We start from the raw sequence: 16,771 nt of genomic DNA on the forward strand, positions 1-16,771 counted from the left end.
AGAGCAGAGACACGAAGAGCGAGTGTGGCTTTGAGTGGAGTCTGGGACAATGGCGAATGTATCAGTTTGAGTAGTATAAGAAGGAGTAGGGTAGGTTCTAATAAAGAGGTGGTAGAAAATAACATAAGTTGATAGTGGCACAGGAGAAGTCTTGACGGTGGGAATTGGAGGTTCTTAATCAGAGTAGGGGTGGCCCAGGTTCAAGGAAGATCTCGCAGGGCATGCGTGAGATAATTTTGAAATGTGGTTTGAGATATATGGATATATGGAGTGGTTGTTAAGGACTTTGTAAGTGAGGGTGGGTAATTGGATTCTAGGTATGGGGAGCCAATGTAGGGATTTGCAGAGTGGTGCTGCCATTATGGAGGAAGGTCAGTCTAGCTTGTTATTAAGAGCCGACTGGAGTGGGGACAAATGGGTGAGAGGAATACCAGAAAGGATCTTTACTCTCAGAAATTAAATTGGCTTCATTTTTCCTATCAGAGAAGAATGTATACCATAGACATTGTTTTACTTTACGCCTCTGTTCAGACTGTAAGCAAACCTTCCTTTGCATATCCCATGTCATATTTTAAAACCACATGTTCTGGACAGCAATGACATCAGACCTGCCCCAGCCACTTGGTATGGCACTAAAAGGGGTGTACTGTGAGGGGATTATCACACGTGAATAAAACAGCAGTGCTTTGGGAGCAGGTAAAGAGACCGTGGGACAAAGAATAAACACTGGCATGGTGGACCACCTACAACTTTCAAATAGATATAGAAGCAGCTTTATACATTACTAAAAAATGTTTAGACAAATACAAAAATACTATTGTGATTAAGGAAATTATTGAAGCATGTCATACAATTCTGCTACTGAGGCTAAGGGAAAGTGAGAGATTAGTATTCTATACATCTTATAAATTCACCTAGAGCAATAACTGAGATATCCAAGTATGTGGACACACATCTCATACAGCAGAGGTTTTGTAAGAGATGGAGGTAAAAGAAGAAAGTTATATGCAACTTACTTTGGCAAAAAACTTGATTTCTTGCTCGTGTGGTGACTTCTCAGTTTTAGCACTGCCGACAACAGCCTCTGTAGAGATATAATAATGTCAGAGAGATATATTTTAGGTGATCCTCCTTTGAAATATTTGAGGTGTTGAAAGCTGTCTAATTTGTTGAAGTCCAGTCAATTTGTTATGAGAGATAATCAAGGGACTGGACTATATAGAACCCATATAATTGGAAATAAGGTTAATGTAACCCTAGATGTATAGGAACGGATTATATTTTTTCTACAACAGTTTTAATAACATAAAAGAAAATTCAGTAAAAAAGGGATACTATAATTTATATGTAAGGCCATCTACATACAATAAGAGGCATTTCTTAAGGAACATTCAATAAAACATGATTATAAGCACTCAAAATAATCTAGGGCCTGATTCATTAAGGATCTTAACTTGAGAAGCTTCTTATTTCAGTCTCCTGGACAAAGCCATGTTACAATGCAAGGGGTGCAAATTAGGATTTTGTTAAATACTGACTGCTTTTTCATGTGCGATGCCGTGTTTTGCTGTTTATTATAGTGGGGGTGGGGCTATGGTGACGTGAAAATGTCACCACGCCCTCCTCCTACCCCATGTCACATGACTCTATGAGCTGCAATAGGAAGATTTTAAAAATACTGTAGATGTATTTACATTGTTTATGATTATTGTTAAATGATATTATTGGAAGTTAGCGAAGATATTATTGTGGGAGAAATATCCGTGTTGTAAGCTTTGTTATAGAATCACAGACCATGTGTTATAGCTTTTAAGAAGTGTACGTGTATAAGTGAATAGTAAAAGATATTGTTATTTAGGAAGATATAAGTTTGTGAATACTTACTTGGGAAATATAGTTGCATTGCATTTTACTCCATTGTGTAACTGTTTAGGTTAATATAGTTTGTAGATATCTGCTAGATAAAGATACACACTGTATTTTGTACTCTGCCTTGCTGGCTCTCAACCCCTCCCATGTGTAATGGCCGCCATGTGGTTTTGCGTTAACCAGTGAGACTAAAGGGATATTAGTGGACATTGTGTGATAACTGCTGAATAGAGAGATATTTGTGGTAGACTGGCTAATACCGGTTGTAATAAGTTAAGGGCCTGTTGCTAAAGGTTGTATTGGTATTAAATTAGGCCTTTGAGCTAACCATACTTGCCAACTTTGGCAAGAGGTGGTCCGGGAGATCGGGGGAGGTGGCCGTGTTGGGGGTGGGGCCGATGGGGGTTGTATCATTAGGCCCCGCCCCTAAATGAGCATCACTGTTGTTGTCCAATTACAGCAGGGGGTCGGGCCACAAAATCCCATCCCCCACCACTTTAATATGGATGTTTTTAGAAAGCAGGAGGTTGCCCTGCTCTCCTGAGAGTCTCCCGGAAATTCCGGTAGAGTAGGCAACTATGGAGCTAACATATGCTTGTTACAAAGCATTGCTAAGTCAGAAATTTTGGGTGGTGACTTTGCATTGTGGCTTAGTGGTTAGCACTTCTGCCTTCTGCACTAGGGTCATGAGTTTGATTCCCGACCATGGCCTTATCTGTGTGGAGTTTGTATATTCTCCCCGTGTTTGCGTGGGTTCCTCCTGGTGCTCCGGGTTTTCTCCCAAACTCCAAAAACATACTAGTAGGTTAATTGGCTGCTATCAAATTGACCCTAGTCTCTCTATGTCTGTGTGTGTGTATGTTAGGGAATTTAGACTGTAAGCTCCTAAGGGGCAGGGACAGATGTGAGTGAGTTCTCTGTACAGCGCTGTGGAATTAGTAGCGCTATATAAATCGATGATGATGATGATTGTAAGAAGTAGTTTCATTATGAGTATATGTACTGGAACAGTGATATGTAGATCTATAGTGCAATTAGGATTATGATGGAGATAAAGCAGTCAACATGTGAATTGTAATGAATTCTGAGATACATATACACTCACATACCTGTAGTCACATATACATAATTAGCAAAAAAAATAATAAGATATTGTACCTACACACAGAATGGCATCCATTATATGTATCATGTGTAACATTATGTTATTGAAATTATGCTATTGCATTATTGTACAAATAAAGATTATTTTTCACACATATATATCTGCATTATGGTTATGAACTTATAATGTATTTATACAGGAGATTATATATATATATATATATATATATATATATATATATATATATATATATATATATATTACAGCAAATTAGGTTTAAAGAACCGAAGTAGGTGTGTCATAAGAGGGAAATTATAGCATAGACTCTTTTACAATACTATTGAATACATCAGGAATAATACATAACAAGGTTACAATGGTATAAAAGGAGTAGCAAGATGTAATTGTACAGGCAATCCAGCTTGTAACCAAACACAAACTATGTAACTGGTGACGCAAATAATATCAGAGAAACATAGATGGGGGGACAAAAGGTGGATTTAGGGAGATGATAAAGGGAAGAATGGAGGAGAGTAGAACATCATGGATGAGAGCTAAAATGGAAGTCATTAGGGTGTAGAGGTAACTGGATCAAAACAAAACAATGACCAATTATTGGATTAGATATTAAGCAAAGGTTAACCATGAAAGTAGGTCCAAGGAGCCAATATTTTGTTGAAAGATGCAGAGGTGTTCCTCAGAATACTTGTTATGTGTTCCATTTGATACTCGCTTGCAGACCGAGATAATGGTAAGGGAATGGGGTTTTTCCCATGAGGTTGCTATTTGACATGTTGCAGCACGCATGGTGCGACAGTGTATTTTAAGGGAGTGTTTGGGAAAGTCTGGGATATGTAGAACGAGGATGATATGCTTGGGGTTATGCAGAATCTGCAAACTGATGACACCTGAGGCTAGGGAAACAATTTCTTTCCAGACTGGTTGGAGAACCAGGTAAAGACCCCACTCTATGTTCAAATTATAGACCCATCTTACAACTAAATGTCAATCTTAAAATTTATGCCAAAGTATTAGATATTTGCTTGAATTTAATATTGCCCTCCTTCATTCATCGATAAGCTTCTGACAACACACAATGGACAATAAATCTGATCCATGCTATGCATGATCAAAAATCCCCCTCTCTAGTACTAGCGCTCAACATTGAAAAAGTGTTTGATCACAATCTCATGCCTCTTCATAACTTGCATATTATTCACTATGGGCTTCAATTTTACATTTATTAGTGTTTCTTTGAGGAAACCACACTGCAAGTGGAGAAACGCACAAGTTCTTACTATTTTATTGCAAATATAAGGACCATCATAACACTCTGGCACAACAACTGGAAGATGTATGCTACATACATCTAAAGAATATTTCCAGAATTCGCACATATCTCTCGCAAGACACTGCAAAATCCTTAATTCATGCACTTATCTCCCGCATTGACTATTGCAATTCCCTCCTTACTGGTCTTGACAAAAACAGACTCAAATCCCTACAATCTATTTTGCACGCTGCGGCAAGACTGGTTTTCCTTGCAAATCGTTATTCCTCTGTTGAATCACTCTGTATGTCTCTACACTGGCTGCCTGTTTTCTACCAAATCCATTATAAAATACTTTTACTAACCTACAAGGCCATCAACAAAGCTGCACCAACATACATCTCCTCTCTTGTCTCAAAATATCACCCAACTCGGCAACTCCGTTCTACACAAGATCTGCGTCTCTCATCCACCCTCATTACATCCTCCCATTCCCGGTTACAGGACTTTTTTCGGGCTGCACCCACTCTATGAAATTCTCTCCCTCGCACAATAAGACTCTCCTCTGGTCTACACACTTTCAAGCGTTCTCTGAAAATCTACCTCTTCAGACAAGCTTATAATATTCCTCAACCACCCTCTTAACCTCACTACCTTAGCCTATTACCGCCTGTTACACAATTTTACACAAGACAACTACCCCCTGACCAACATTGTTGTGTGACGGGATTATTTAGCTTATGAGTCACTTTTACCTTTGCAGCCTGGCTGGGCCAAAATGCAAAATGTAGACTTAACCTCATGTGTCAACCTCCCATTGTCCAATAGATTGTAAGCTTGCGAGCAGGGCCTTTTCACCTCTTTGTCTGCTTTACCCAGTTTGTTTATTAGTTTATTATGTTTGTCCCCAATTGTAAAGCGCTACGGAATATGTTGGCGCTATATAAATAAATGATGATGATGAAATCTGCAAAAATCTAAACTGTGTACTTGACTAATCCGATTCTGAAATTGGGAACAACGACTTTTATGTGTGAGTACAATAAATCGCAAGGTAACCGTCAAAGTGTGGTGAGGGATCGGAGGCGTGCTGCAACCAGCGGGGAACCGTCACAGCCTGTCAGGTCCCACTGTCAATTTTTTCCTCAGGAAGCAAAATAGTTGTTTCTGGTAGTAATGGATTAGCTCCCATAGAAAGTGGAGACATAAGAGTGACTATATTATCCCCTTTTTTTTTGACTGTGTGTCCACTATCGTTTGGAGACAGCAAATGTAAACTACATAGATGGAAGCGTCTTTCTACAAGTGCACTGTAGGATGAGCTAATTGGGTCCTTATTAATTGCAATTCTGTTGGACTATTTAATCTTAAATCTTATCACTTTGTATTCTTATTGAGCAAATCTAATTGCATCTGTTCTTGGAAGCTATGCAGGTTTGGGCCTGGTTAGTACTTTGATGAGAGACCATGCACATACATACATACATACATACATACACACACACACATATATATTTATTAGGTTTAAAATTTAGTGCCATAATCTGTTATATTCACTATGTTTTCAATGAACTGATTTATATGATATCATTTGGATCTGAGGTGGTATGAGAGTTTTGCTCTTTTCTTTTGTATTTAGGGATTGATACACAACACTTCCCTAGAACAAAGTTTATTGATTTGTGGCTATTTTAGAACTGTTTTATATATATTTTGATTTGTTGAAACTATGATAATAAATTATAAATTAATACCCCTATTGGGATTCCACAAAGGCGCCCAGTATTATCTATCCTTTTGGATAGGATAAAACAAATCTTTTTCTTTGCTGATTCTATCAGAATCACTATCGTTTTTTCAGAATGTCCCAGTACAAATACAACTTCATTCAGCACATTGCTTCCTCCTTTATTTGGGCAAAAAACACACCCAAGAATTAGACTGCAGTTCTCACAGTGATTCACACAAGGTGGGGGCACTGCATATCCCAAATTCTAAAAAATACCATAGTGTGACACAAGTCTTGAAATTTGTTTAGCAGAACACTTCTCATACACATACACTTTCCCACCCAGCTGTACCATTGTTATTCTACTTCCTTATGTATCAGCTGTTCCAAAATGTAAGCTGGACAAAGCCATCTTTACCTTTTGTTTCAGGTTATTCTATGTTTTTTATTATCATGATCCCCTCGATGTACAGTGCTGCGTTATATATCAGTGGTTTATAACAATAATAATAATATGGTAAACGTATGGAATGGGATACCTGATATTTTGCCATATTGTTAATAATAAACATCTGTAAAGTGTGGGAGCCTTGGCCACTCACTTCAAGGTACAGCAACCAATTACGCCATAACGGATCCACTCATCGTGCCATCTCATGCACAACAGACGTCCCCTTCTTTCCTTTCCCTCCTCCGTTCCCCCATCCTAGAAAAACTCTGGCTGAGGGTCCTAACAGTGCACTCAAATTTTGTATTTCACCATCTACTTAATGTATCTAGACCACTTGTTTACTTTCATTACAGCTGTCAAAATATTGTAATTTTGTTGACTTGTCAGCCTTGGAATAAGTAAAACCTTAAAAATAAAAAAAGAATTCAAGACAAGAAACAAGTGCATAGAAGCCTTTGCTGAAAATACGTATAGTGTATCTTACTTTGCTACGATTATTATTCCCATTACATGACAGGCATGATAAATGTACCCGTATAGAATCACTGGGCATGCAGCGTTATTTATTCTAAATGGTTTGTTACCTAAATGTGCAATAAATTCCTGTGCAGAATCAACATAATGCAGAACTTTCTTCAAAAACTTAAAGGCAAATCTCTTCTCCATGGAAGACGCATCTAGCTCCATATCCTTTAATCCCCTAAAAAATAAACATAATGTTCTTTTAATTTTCATAGACAAAAGGAATAGGTCATTTGAAAACCATAAATTTAGAATAAAACAATAGATTTTTTTTTTTTACATTTTCATTGACAATTTCACACATAACTTACTTGTCAGCATAACGTGTTAAAATGTATGTACCTTGATATAGCATAACCATTCACTTGAAGAAATTTGAAAAGTTCTTGAGCCTTCTCACGATCCCGAGCTTTTTCTTTTGCTGTTAAGGTGTCATATGGCACCAATAGTGGGTGGCTTCCTGCACCTGCAGAGGAAAACATTAATTTTATTTGCTGAACAGGCCTAATGTTTTCTACTTAAATATCTCCTGTACAAAATTCTCCTGGTGTTGCGTGCAGGAACATCGCGGCTAATTAAATCTGACTTTCAATTACAGCTGCTGCGCCAGACCTATCTGGCTACGAAGATCACAGCAGCACAGCGGGTGATTGGCAGCGGCCCCAGCTATGTGTTACTGCAGAGGACCCTGCTAAGTATAGTGAATGGTGGGGGTCTTCAGTGAACTATTTTTGGGCTAAGAGGGTATTTAGTATATGGGTCATTTATTCCACCTGGTGCAAGTAAAGATACAATGGGTTAACTATCAAATTCAATATATTACTACTAAGAAAGATTTTTCTTGCTTTCCACACTGTAAGGACAATAGTAACTGTGTGTTGTTCAATATCCCAGACTGATTAAGTAATGCAGGTTACATAACAGGTAAATTGACACCAACCCCTATTTCTCTCACCTTTGGTCTCCAACTCTGTCTTCTTTTTTTTGGCCCAGATATTGTGGTAATTTTCTGCCATTACTTCCACCATCCCCTGAACAAAACCATAATGGAAAAAGACCATAAAGATTTACCTCTTGATCTGTGTTTAGTGATGAAAATGCTTAGTACTATTGACAACTCAACTGTCTACTCAGTTCTTTTACCTGCAAAATATAGTGCCAGTTAAGTGATGATCAATTTTGATTTGCAACTTTATTTTCTTTTTTTTTTTTGCTTTTCATTTCCCATACAATGTGAGGAATTTTGATAAATAGTCCTCTGAGTATGAGTCATTCCAAAAATCAGAAATTCATTTTCAACTTCAAGCAAAGTGAGAAATGTTGCCTTATTAGGTTGGAAGCATAGTTTTGTCTCCCAGTTGGTGCTCAAAATACAAACTACTGACAATAAATGGCCCAAGAAAGAAGCCCTTTCTTATTCTGGGACTATCATCCAGAAGTACGCTCTACTTCTAGAGGATCAGACACATGCTTCACAGCATGAAAGAGCATACTTTACAAATGTCTGTGGCACTGAGGCATGAGATTTGTGACAACTACTTACGTTTATGCAATTAATCCCCAGGACAATTATAAGCACATTGAAGTGCTCATCAATATTTTATATATTACGTAAAACATAGATAACATGAAAATACAAACCTGAAGCTCTCTGGAGAGGACAACATTGCTCAGATCAATAGGGGTAGGACTATATCCATTTCCCTGTAGAATACAAATTAACCATAATCACAGATCTAGAAAAAAGTGACTGCATTATTCATTGAGCTTCTCGTCTATGGTTTACTTCCTTCTAGATACAAGCATCAGATAATGTTCTGTTCCACTGTATAGATTCACATAATTCTGGTGTTTTACCTGGTTAGTTTGGGATATGCTGCGCATCTTTTCGTTTTCCCGATGTAGTGCTAGAGCTTCACCTTCTTTAGTTCTTTCCACACTCCAGCCCATTGCCAACATTGTTTTCACAGACTCTCTTACAGGCCAGCGATATATTTCTTTCTCCTATTAAAGACAAATATGATTTATGACTAGGTCTCTGGACCTGTCAGATAGCACCATGGTAGTACAATGGTTCTATAAACAGTCACTGCATTCTACCATGGTGCTTGGAAGGTTAAAGCTAGAACATGTCATTGTGCAGTAGGATTACTCATGTGAATCATGCAATAGCAATAACTAAAATAATGTGTGCTAGTTATAATGTAATTTCCCAAAACAATTCTGGTACACTCACAACTAAAGAGGGTCAATCATATAGACCAGTGATGGGCAAACTACGGTTCGGGGGCCAGATCCGGCCCACTTAGAGGTTTTATCCGGCCCGCCAACATTTTAAAAAATTTCATTCAAATATGCATAAAATTATTAGGGCCGACCCTGTGTGTCAGAACGTTCATTTTTATGCCTTCCTATTTCCTCCGTTACACTTCATCCTCCTTCCTAAAAGGACACTTCGTATGTCAATCACTCAAACACCTGCCTGCCCCCTAATGGCTGAAAGTCATGTGAGAAGAGATGGGCTGGGCCATATATACGAAGGCGGATTTCGATTGGCTGCTGTGTTGCCAGTTAGTGGCTCACCAGAAAGACAGATCTGCAACAACCTGCTAAAATAAGTGCTGTGTCTGTACGATCGATGCACTTATAGAGGTAACACTGCTATATAACACCCTCCCGTCTCATTCAAAAAATTTGTATTATATATTTCGATATTTGAGTTTTTTAATAAATTATATTGGCCCGCCTAAAGTTTTTCTTTTTATTTGGCCCGCTCCTGAAAAAGTTTGCCCATCACTAATATAGACAAAAGAGCAGTACCACAGTCCACTGAACAGGTAAATACACACATGTATGCATAAATACAATAAACAACAAAAAGAGAGCCAATATGCACATAATACACTTGCCATCCTAGAATCCCTAATATTTGAGAGTACACTGAGCTATTAGTTGTTTGTTTGTGTTTTTACACACATCATAGCAAATTGAAAAACTAATAATAACCCAGTATATTTGAAATGTAAAGTCACATAACACTAATCATTTTTATTTTTCCTGGTACCAAGGTTCTGAAAATTAAATGTGTGATTATCAGTTGTAGCACAACTCAGTGTACTAATAATTTCGCAATGAACGGTCAGTTTGTGTCAAGATAAAACAGGACCTGCGACATGCTCATGTTCTTCTTTCATTTATACTCACGAAACTATTCCCAAATCATCCTTGCCTAGGCTAATTGCTGTAACAGCTTGTTTATTTGGCCTTTCTGATTCACACCTCCCAAGTTAATCTCCCGTGCTTCTCAACTGGCCTTTGCTTGAGACGTTTTCCCTATTAATCTTGGAATTACCTAGAACATTTCCCTGTTTTTATGGCCTTGTCTGTCCATTGGTACAAACAAAGAATAAATGAGGATGCTAGTAATTAGCTGTAACTTTCTTATGGCAGCAGTCAATCACAATAGACAAGGCTTTATGAAAGAACTCCTTTGTCAGATTGATTTTACAGAGATGAGGCATGGCTCTCACAAGCTTATCTACCTGATCAACCAATGTGATGGTTGTACATTTTCCACTAACAGCCAATTCTTTCAATTCATTTGTAAATCCCTTATTTTATACAATTGTCCACGTGCACTTAAGTTATCTGAACAAAAGTAGTAAAAGCCGTCAAACTGCCAAAAGCTAGATTTGAATTAAATTCCTTCTGCCAGTAATTGACTTATTTTTATCAGAAAAAAATACTAATTTCTCTACTGCTTATTTATTATGTATTTCTTCCTCTCCTAAAAATCTTCAGAGTATTATGCAGTATTCAGATGTAGAAGATAGAGAGATCTATATTCTTAAACCCCTCTAGACTGCTAATACTCACCTCTTCCTTTCTTTCCAACCAACTCTTAACTTGACAACTGTCAAACTTTTATTCTTTCTAAGTTCGTTTAACTGGTGTCATAGCACCTATCATATAAATTTTTCAAAACTGGGTACACAAGCACAAGTAGGAGATTGACTGGGCTATAGCCACCTATAGCCAATCAAAGCGTTAGTATGTTAACAGGAGCAACGAGTATTTCTACTAAGTCAAATCCTGCAAGTCCCAGCGTAGGTAACTTTGAAGTGGGATGGGCTAGGCCAACAAGTAGACAATCCAATCAGCTAAACCTTCACAGCAGCAAAGAGTAGTGATGTGTGGTACCTGGCAAACTAGTGCAGGAAGACACTGGTGCCAAACACACAGCTATACAAACTGAGGCGCATACATGCAACTAAAAAGATAAATTAGGCGCTATAATATTGCAATACAATGACCTGGGATAGCTGCAGCTGCATACGGGGAAGGTTTTTTTGAGAAAGTCTGTTTGATCAGACGAAACGCGTCACTAAGTCCTCTTCATTCCACGGGAGATTCGATAGACCCTACGCCTGCCTTTCTCCGCATTTGTATGCTTTGATAGAAACTTACCATTAAGGAACTTGCAAGTCTTTTCAGTGTTTCCACACAGCCAGCTTACAGGTGCGCACCCACAAGTCACGGTACTGCCGCAACATCAGAGCATTGACATGGTCTACATCCACTGTCCATGAGTTTTCATTTCACTGCATACAAAAGTGCAGCGTTGCTGGTGTATATGTTCATAGAAGCTTATATTGAATCTGGTCTATAATCTTTGATTAAATTGGGAATTTACTCCCTAAATTTATCATCTGTACTGACGTGGTTTTTATGGTCTGGATCCCGAATGTTATGTGACATTTATCAATTGGCTACATCTAACTTCTGAATTATTTCAAGGATTTCCAATTAAGCATGCACCCCATTTATACTATATTGGGTTGCTAATACATGATTCATATGGGATATACATGTTTCTCCCTAATGTCCATTTGTTTTTAATTTTTATTATTTTATTTGTTTAGAATCATGTACTTCTGATTTCATTAATAAATTGATTTTTATATATGCCGATTTGTTTCTTCCACAGAATTTTTTGTATATATTTTTTACTTTCCTGGTGTATATTTTGCGCTGGTTTTCTTTTGCATACATCCAACTGGTGTTTTTCTGTCTTCCTACAACTACTCCACTCAAAGCTACAGTTTTACCACCTCCCACAATTCTAAGCAATAATTTATGAGGTGAATTGAACAACGCCTTAACCACTTTTGATTCTTTGCATTCTACCTTTCTTGACATCATCTTGAAAATCAAAAACGTTTCATCTTCTGCCCCAAATATCCCATTATCGTCTTGACCACTGATTGGGTAGGGATTATCACCTGACATTTTCTTGAACACCACAAGTGACATGATGTATTTGGTACCACAGCTTTCAGCATTATATCCTACACAAATGGAAATGTTGCTGAACTTGTAGGTATCCAATTAATGTTAAAAAGGATAGGTTATTATTTTCTATTGTTTTGCCAGTTAATGTAAAGCATTTATTCACAACTCAGTAACTGCTTAGATTCCTAGTTATTGGGCACAGGGATTCTAAAATAGGTTTGTTTTTAATTCAAACATCACTAATAGTCGTCTATTTTTTTTTTGCTAAGGAGTAAGGTGTTGTGTCTTCAGTGGTTGCTTTGCTCTTGAACATATTGCATTCATTGAAAGAGCATGTTCTATTATAATATTCTATTGAGACCCTTTACTCACACTCCCTCCTTGCTCCCATCCAAACAGTTATCTCCAGTACTATCACGATCACTAGCTGACAGTTGTTCGGATTCCTCTACTAAGCTGAACTCTAATTGGCTGCTGGAGTTCAGTGCAGGATAGAAAGTTAGACCCAGTAGAACAGCAGTGACCAAACTACAGCTCTCTGTGCTTTAAAATGTGGCTCCCAGCCAGGAGCATTACTGCAGCATGGTGCTCTGGGCTCAGGCATGAGGCAGATTGAACCCCAGTCAGCTGCTTCCAGTTTCTTAAAACTGACCGGGAGCAGCCGACTTCCATGTCATGTGACCTACTCTGTACAATGCAGAGAGGAGTCACAGATAATCTAATCAGGGGGGGAGGAGGAGAGAGTTTAGTGTGCTCTCCCTCCTCTTTTTATGTGGGTCCCAGTGGTCGTACTCCTCGACCTCTCTGCTGCTTTTAACACAATCGATCATTCTCTTCTCACCACCCTTCACTCCCTAGGTCTTTGTGAAAGAGCTCTATCCTGGTTTGCCTCCTGCCTCTCTGGTCGCTCTTTTAGCGTGTCTGCTTCTGACTATTCCTTCTCTCCTCTTCCCCTTTCTATTGGAGTCCCACAAGGCTCTGTCCTTGGCCCTCTGCTCCTCTCTCTCTCTCTCTACACCACCTCTCTCAGTGAACTCATTCAAACATTTGTCCTCCAATACCACCTCAATGCTGATGACACGCAAATCTATATTTCCTCCCCTGACCACTCTCCTACCACCTCCTAACCATTCTGTTCTTCACCTCCTCTTTTTTGCATGCCATGTCCATTTTCTCCCAGCTGGTCATACTGTCTCTCACCATCCCCCCCTCTAGAATGTAAGCAGGGTCCTCTTTACCTATTGTGCCACGTTCTGCTGCCTGACTCCCTCGTACGTTCCGCCACGTCTTTTGCTGCACTCTGTGTCTTGAGTCCACGTAACCTTACTAACACTCATCTGTGCTACTTATATGTATTACCTCGTCTATTTGTTACTTGCTTCTGTATCCAGCGCTATGGAGTATGTGGCGCCTTATAAATAAATAAATAATAATAAGTGTGGGAGGTGTGAGGGGTAAGAAAGTGGCATGCGAGATCTGATGGCTTGTTAAAAACGAATGAACATGTATGGAGATCTTGACGGCATTTTTTGAGATCCAATGGAATGTGTGGAGGTCTGTCGGCATGTAGGGAGGTTGATATTCATGTGGGGAGATCTTGTGGTATGTGAGGATGCTGATGGGCATGAAAAGGGCATGTGGTGAGACCTGCTGGCATGTGTTGAGCTCTGATGGGCGTGTATGAGGCACATGAGGGGTCTGACTTTTTCTATCCCCACTTCAACAGTTCCCTCCACAGCAATTGTGGATGCAGTAGCAGCGTGAGCTACTGTGAAGAGACTATAAGTAGCCATTCGAACACTCCATCGCTAGACACAGCAGCGAGGTAAGACCTCTGCGGTGCAGAACTATATTGATTTGATGATCATATCTGTATATGTATATTCACACACACACGAAAGATACGGTTGGCTCTTTGCTGTATTTATAGATATTTTCTGACTGGCCACCACTGCAGCAGAAAGAAGTGCTCTCTTTACTAAGCAGAAGAGAAGAGAGTCAGCAAGGTTTCTTAAGAACCTATAACATGCATACCCATATCTAGTAGCAAGTATAGAATACAGTTGGCACCAGGTATAGGTTTGCATATTAGGCTTGGCACACAATAGTGCTTTACATATTAGATTTGGCACCAGATATGACTCTGCATATTATGCATGTTACAGTGGTGCTAGCCTTGGTACTAGATATGACAGCATATTATACTTGGCAACAAAAGTGGCTCTTTATATTAGACTTGTTATCAGATATGGCTTAACTTGGCATACATGGCAGAAGATATGACTCAACATTGTATATTTGGCACCAGGCATAGCTAGAAACCAGACAAGGTTTAGATTTGTATACTAGACACCAGATATCTCTCAGCATAATATATAATAATTTGTGCCAGCTATTGGCTTAGCTGCCTTAGCAGACAGTAGCTAATAATTTTTGTAGCGGTCTCCTGATTTTGGACATATTGTTTAGACATGTTCATAAATGGAAAATGCCACTGGAGCCTGCTCTACTTGCCGCTTGCTGAACCGGAAGCGGCTACACAGGCATATGTTGTCAGTTCAGTGAACCGGCAATAAGGTCCTTAGGCTCAGAGGTAAATTGCAGTATTTGCTAGTCACAAGTACAGCACTGTGCCTCCTCTACATCGATAAGCAATTATAAAAACAATTATATGTTAATGAGGAATCTGTGCCCTGGCTAAAAGTCAACGCCTCTGTAGCTCTTCTATACTGTCATTCCCAGCTGGAACTATTAGAGAACCATAAAGAGGAGATAAAGAACCATTAGAGAAGATAAAGAGAACCAGCTTTTCACTGCAATACATGATGCTGTGTGTAAAGCAGCTCTACACACATGTTGCTTTTTGCAATCGTGAGTCTTACAGCTCTCTGTTAGTCACATTAGGCATCAACATGGTAACTTCAATAAAAGCAGTTTCTCAAAACTCCCCTTATAAAAAAAAGACAACCTTGTCTGGATAACTGCCAAATGGGTTATGGATTAATAATGGTTATAAAAAACAGTTTTTGTTTTATAGAGGGTTACATTTCTATTAGCTGTTGCATTTCCTTTTGATATAAAATAATAAAACAGAACAAATAGAATACAACTATACACTACAAGCACATGTTATATTGATCTTAAGCTGCTCAAAAAGAATATTGCCCAGGGAACCAAAGGCCTTTGTACATAAAACACATACACATGCAGTGCTTTGACTAAAGTGCTGAATTACACAGTGGCTGTTTTACCTTTCCCAATACATGAAGACCTGTCACATCTCATCAATACCAAACCTACACACCGCAGTGCAGCCAGGGTTTCTGCTAGAAGTTATAATGGAGCCTCATACATAATTGTAAACTACAGTGTTTTAAAACAATAAGGTTTCACAAATTATTTTATTATTTATAATATCCTATAGAGATTTACAATTGGGAACACATTAACAAAACATGACTAGGCACTATAATCAGAAGTAAAAGAGCACTGCTCACAATCTAACATAAGCATTTTGATGCATGATGTGCCACATATTGCATATTGACCCAGACAGATTGTATTGGGGAAATGTGTCTAGTGGGACTATGATCCAATCAACCAGCAATCTTGGTTTCAGAAGGTTCTTTGAATTCTGGAATGTTATGAAGTTGCCTAAAGAGGTGGGCTTTCAGAGTCCTGTACACCAGGAAGCAAATAATGAGTAAGGATGAGTGGCATATATCTTGGGCAGAGTGGGGAGTTGGGGGCATCAGGGCCATCTCTTCCATTGGGCACAATGGGCAGGTGCCCGGGGGCCCGTCAGAGGCAGCGCTGAAAAAAAAAATCCTGCAATTTTTTTTTTTTAAAAAAATACTTACTTGCGGTCAAGTCAGCTGGTGATCCGGCTCCCTCCCTGGTCCCCTCTTCCGTGCTGTGCTCGCAGTGAATGTTGGGCGTGATGGCAAGCCCGACATTCACTGCAAGCACAGTATGGAGGAGCGCAGAAGAGACTCAGCGCGGAAAAAAGAAGAGAAGGGGATCGGACTTAAGGTAAGTTATGGGGGCCCATATATATATACACACACACAAGTTAACCCGTGCATGATACTCATGCATTCTAGTCAAATCAAGCTACTTAAGGTGTTAAAAAGGTTCTTGTCATGCATTTGGGCCTAGCCCAGGCCTCCTCAGGGGAAGAGCGTTACTTCCTGACGCAAGCGCCCTTTTTTAACGTGGTTTTGTCCACATGTCACCACCTCATCATTTTTCTCCATCACCTCATCCTTCATCTTCATCGCCACATCCTCACATCCTTCATCAAGCTACTTAAGGTGTTAAAAACTCCCCACTGTCACCCCCGGCAACCACCAACCACTCCCAACTGTCACTTCTCCTTCAAGAAATATATAGGTCAGTGTATAACTCTGCCCAGCAGGTGGCGCTGCAGCTTGGTTTTTTCCCCACACACGCCACTAGGCATTTATATAATATATATATATATATATATATATATATATATATATATATATATATATATATATATATATATAT

General features: G+C 39.0%; 1 protein-coding gene across 1 annotated transcript in view; it reads right to left on the bottom strand.

The window, feature by feature from the left end:
* RYR3 (ryanodine receptor 3) overlaps window positions 1–16,771 on the bottom strand; it is a 467,844-nt gene that overhangs the window by 179,763 nt on the left and 271,310 nt on the right. The window contains exons 55-60 of the mRNA XM_075193561.1: window positions 8,804–8,950; window positions 8,588–8,650; window positions 7,902–7,977; window positions 7,289–7,412; window positions 7,009–7,124; window positions 1,017–1,084 (exon numbers count right to left, since the gene is read on the bottom strand). Of these exons, the coding sequence (XP_075049662.1) occupies window positions 1,017–1,084; window positions 7,009–7,124; window positions 7,289–7,412; window positions 7,902–7,977; window positions 8,588–8,650; window positions 8,804–8,950 (594 nt within the window). The remainder of the gene's footprint in view (window positions 1–1,016; window positions 1,085–7,008; window positions 7,125–7,288; window positions 7,413–7,901; window positions 7,978–8,587; window positions 8,651–8,803; window positions 8,951–16,771) is intronic.

The sequence above is a fragment of the Mixophyes fleayi genome, chromosome 12, assembly GCF_038048845.1.
Source record: "Mixophyes fleayi isolate aMixFle1 chromosome 12, aMixFle1.hap1, whole genome shotgun sequence".
In the NCBI taxonomy this organism is placed as follows: domain Eukaryota; kingdom Metazoa; phylum Chordata; class Amphibia; order Anura; family Limnodynastidae; genus Mixophyes; species Mixophyes fleayi.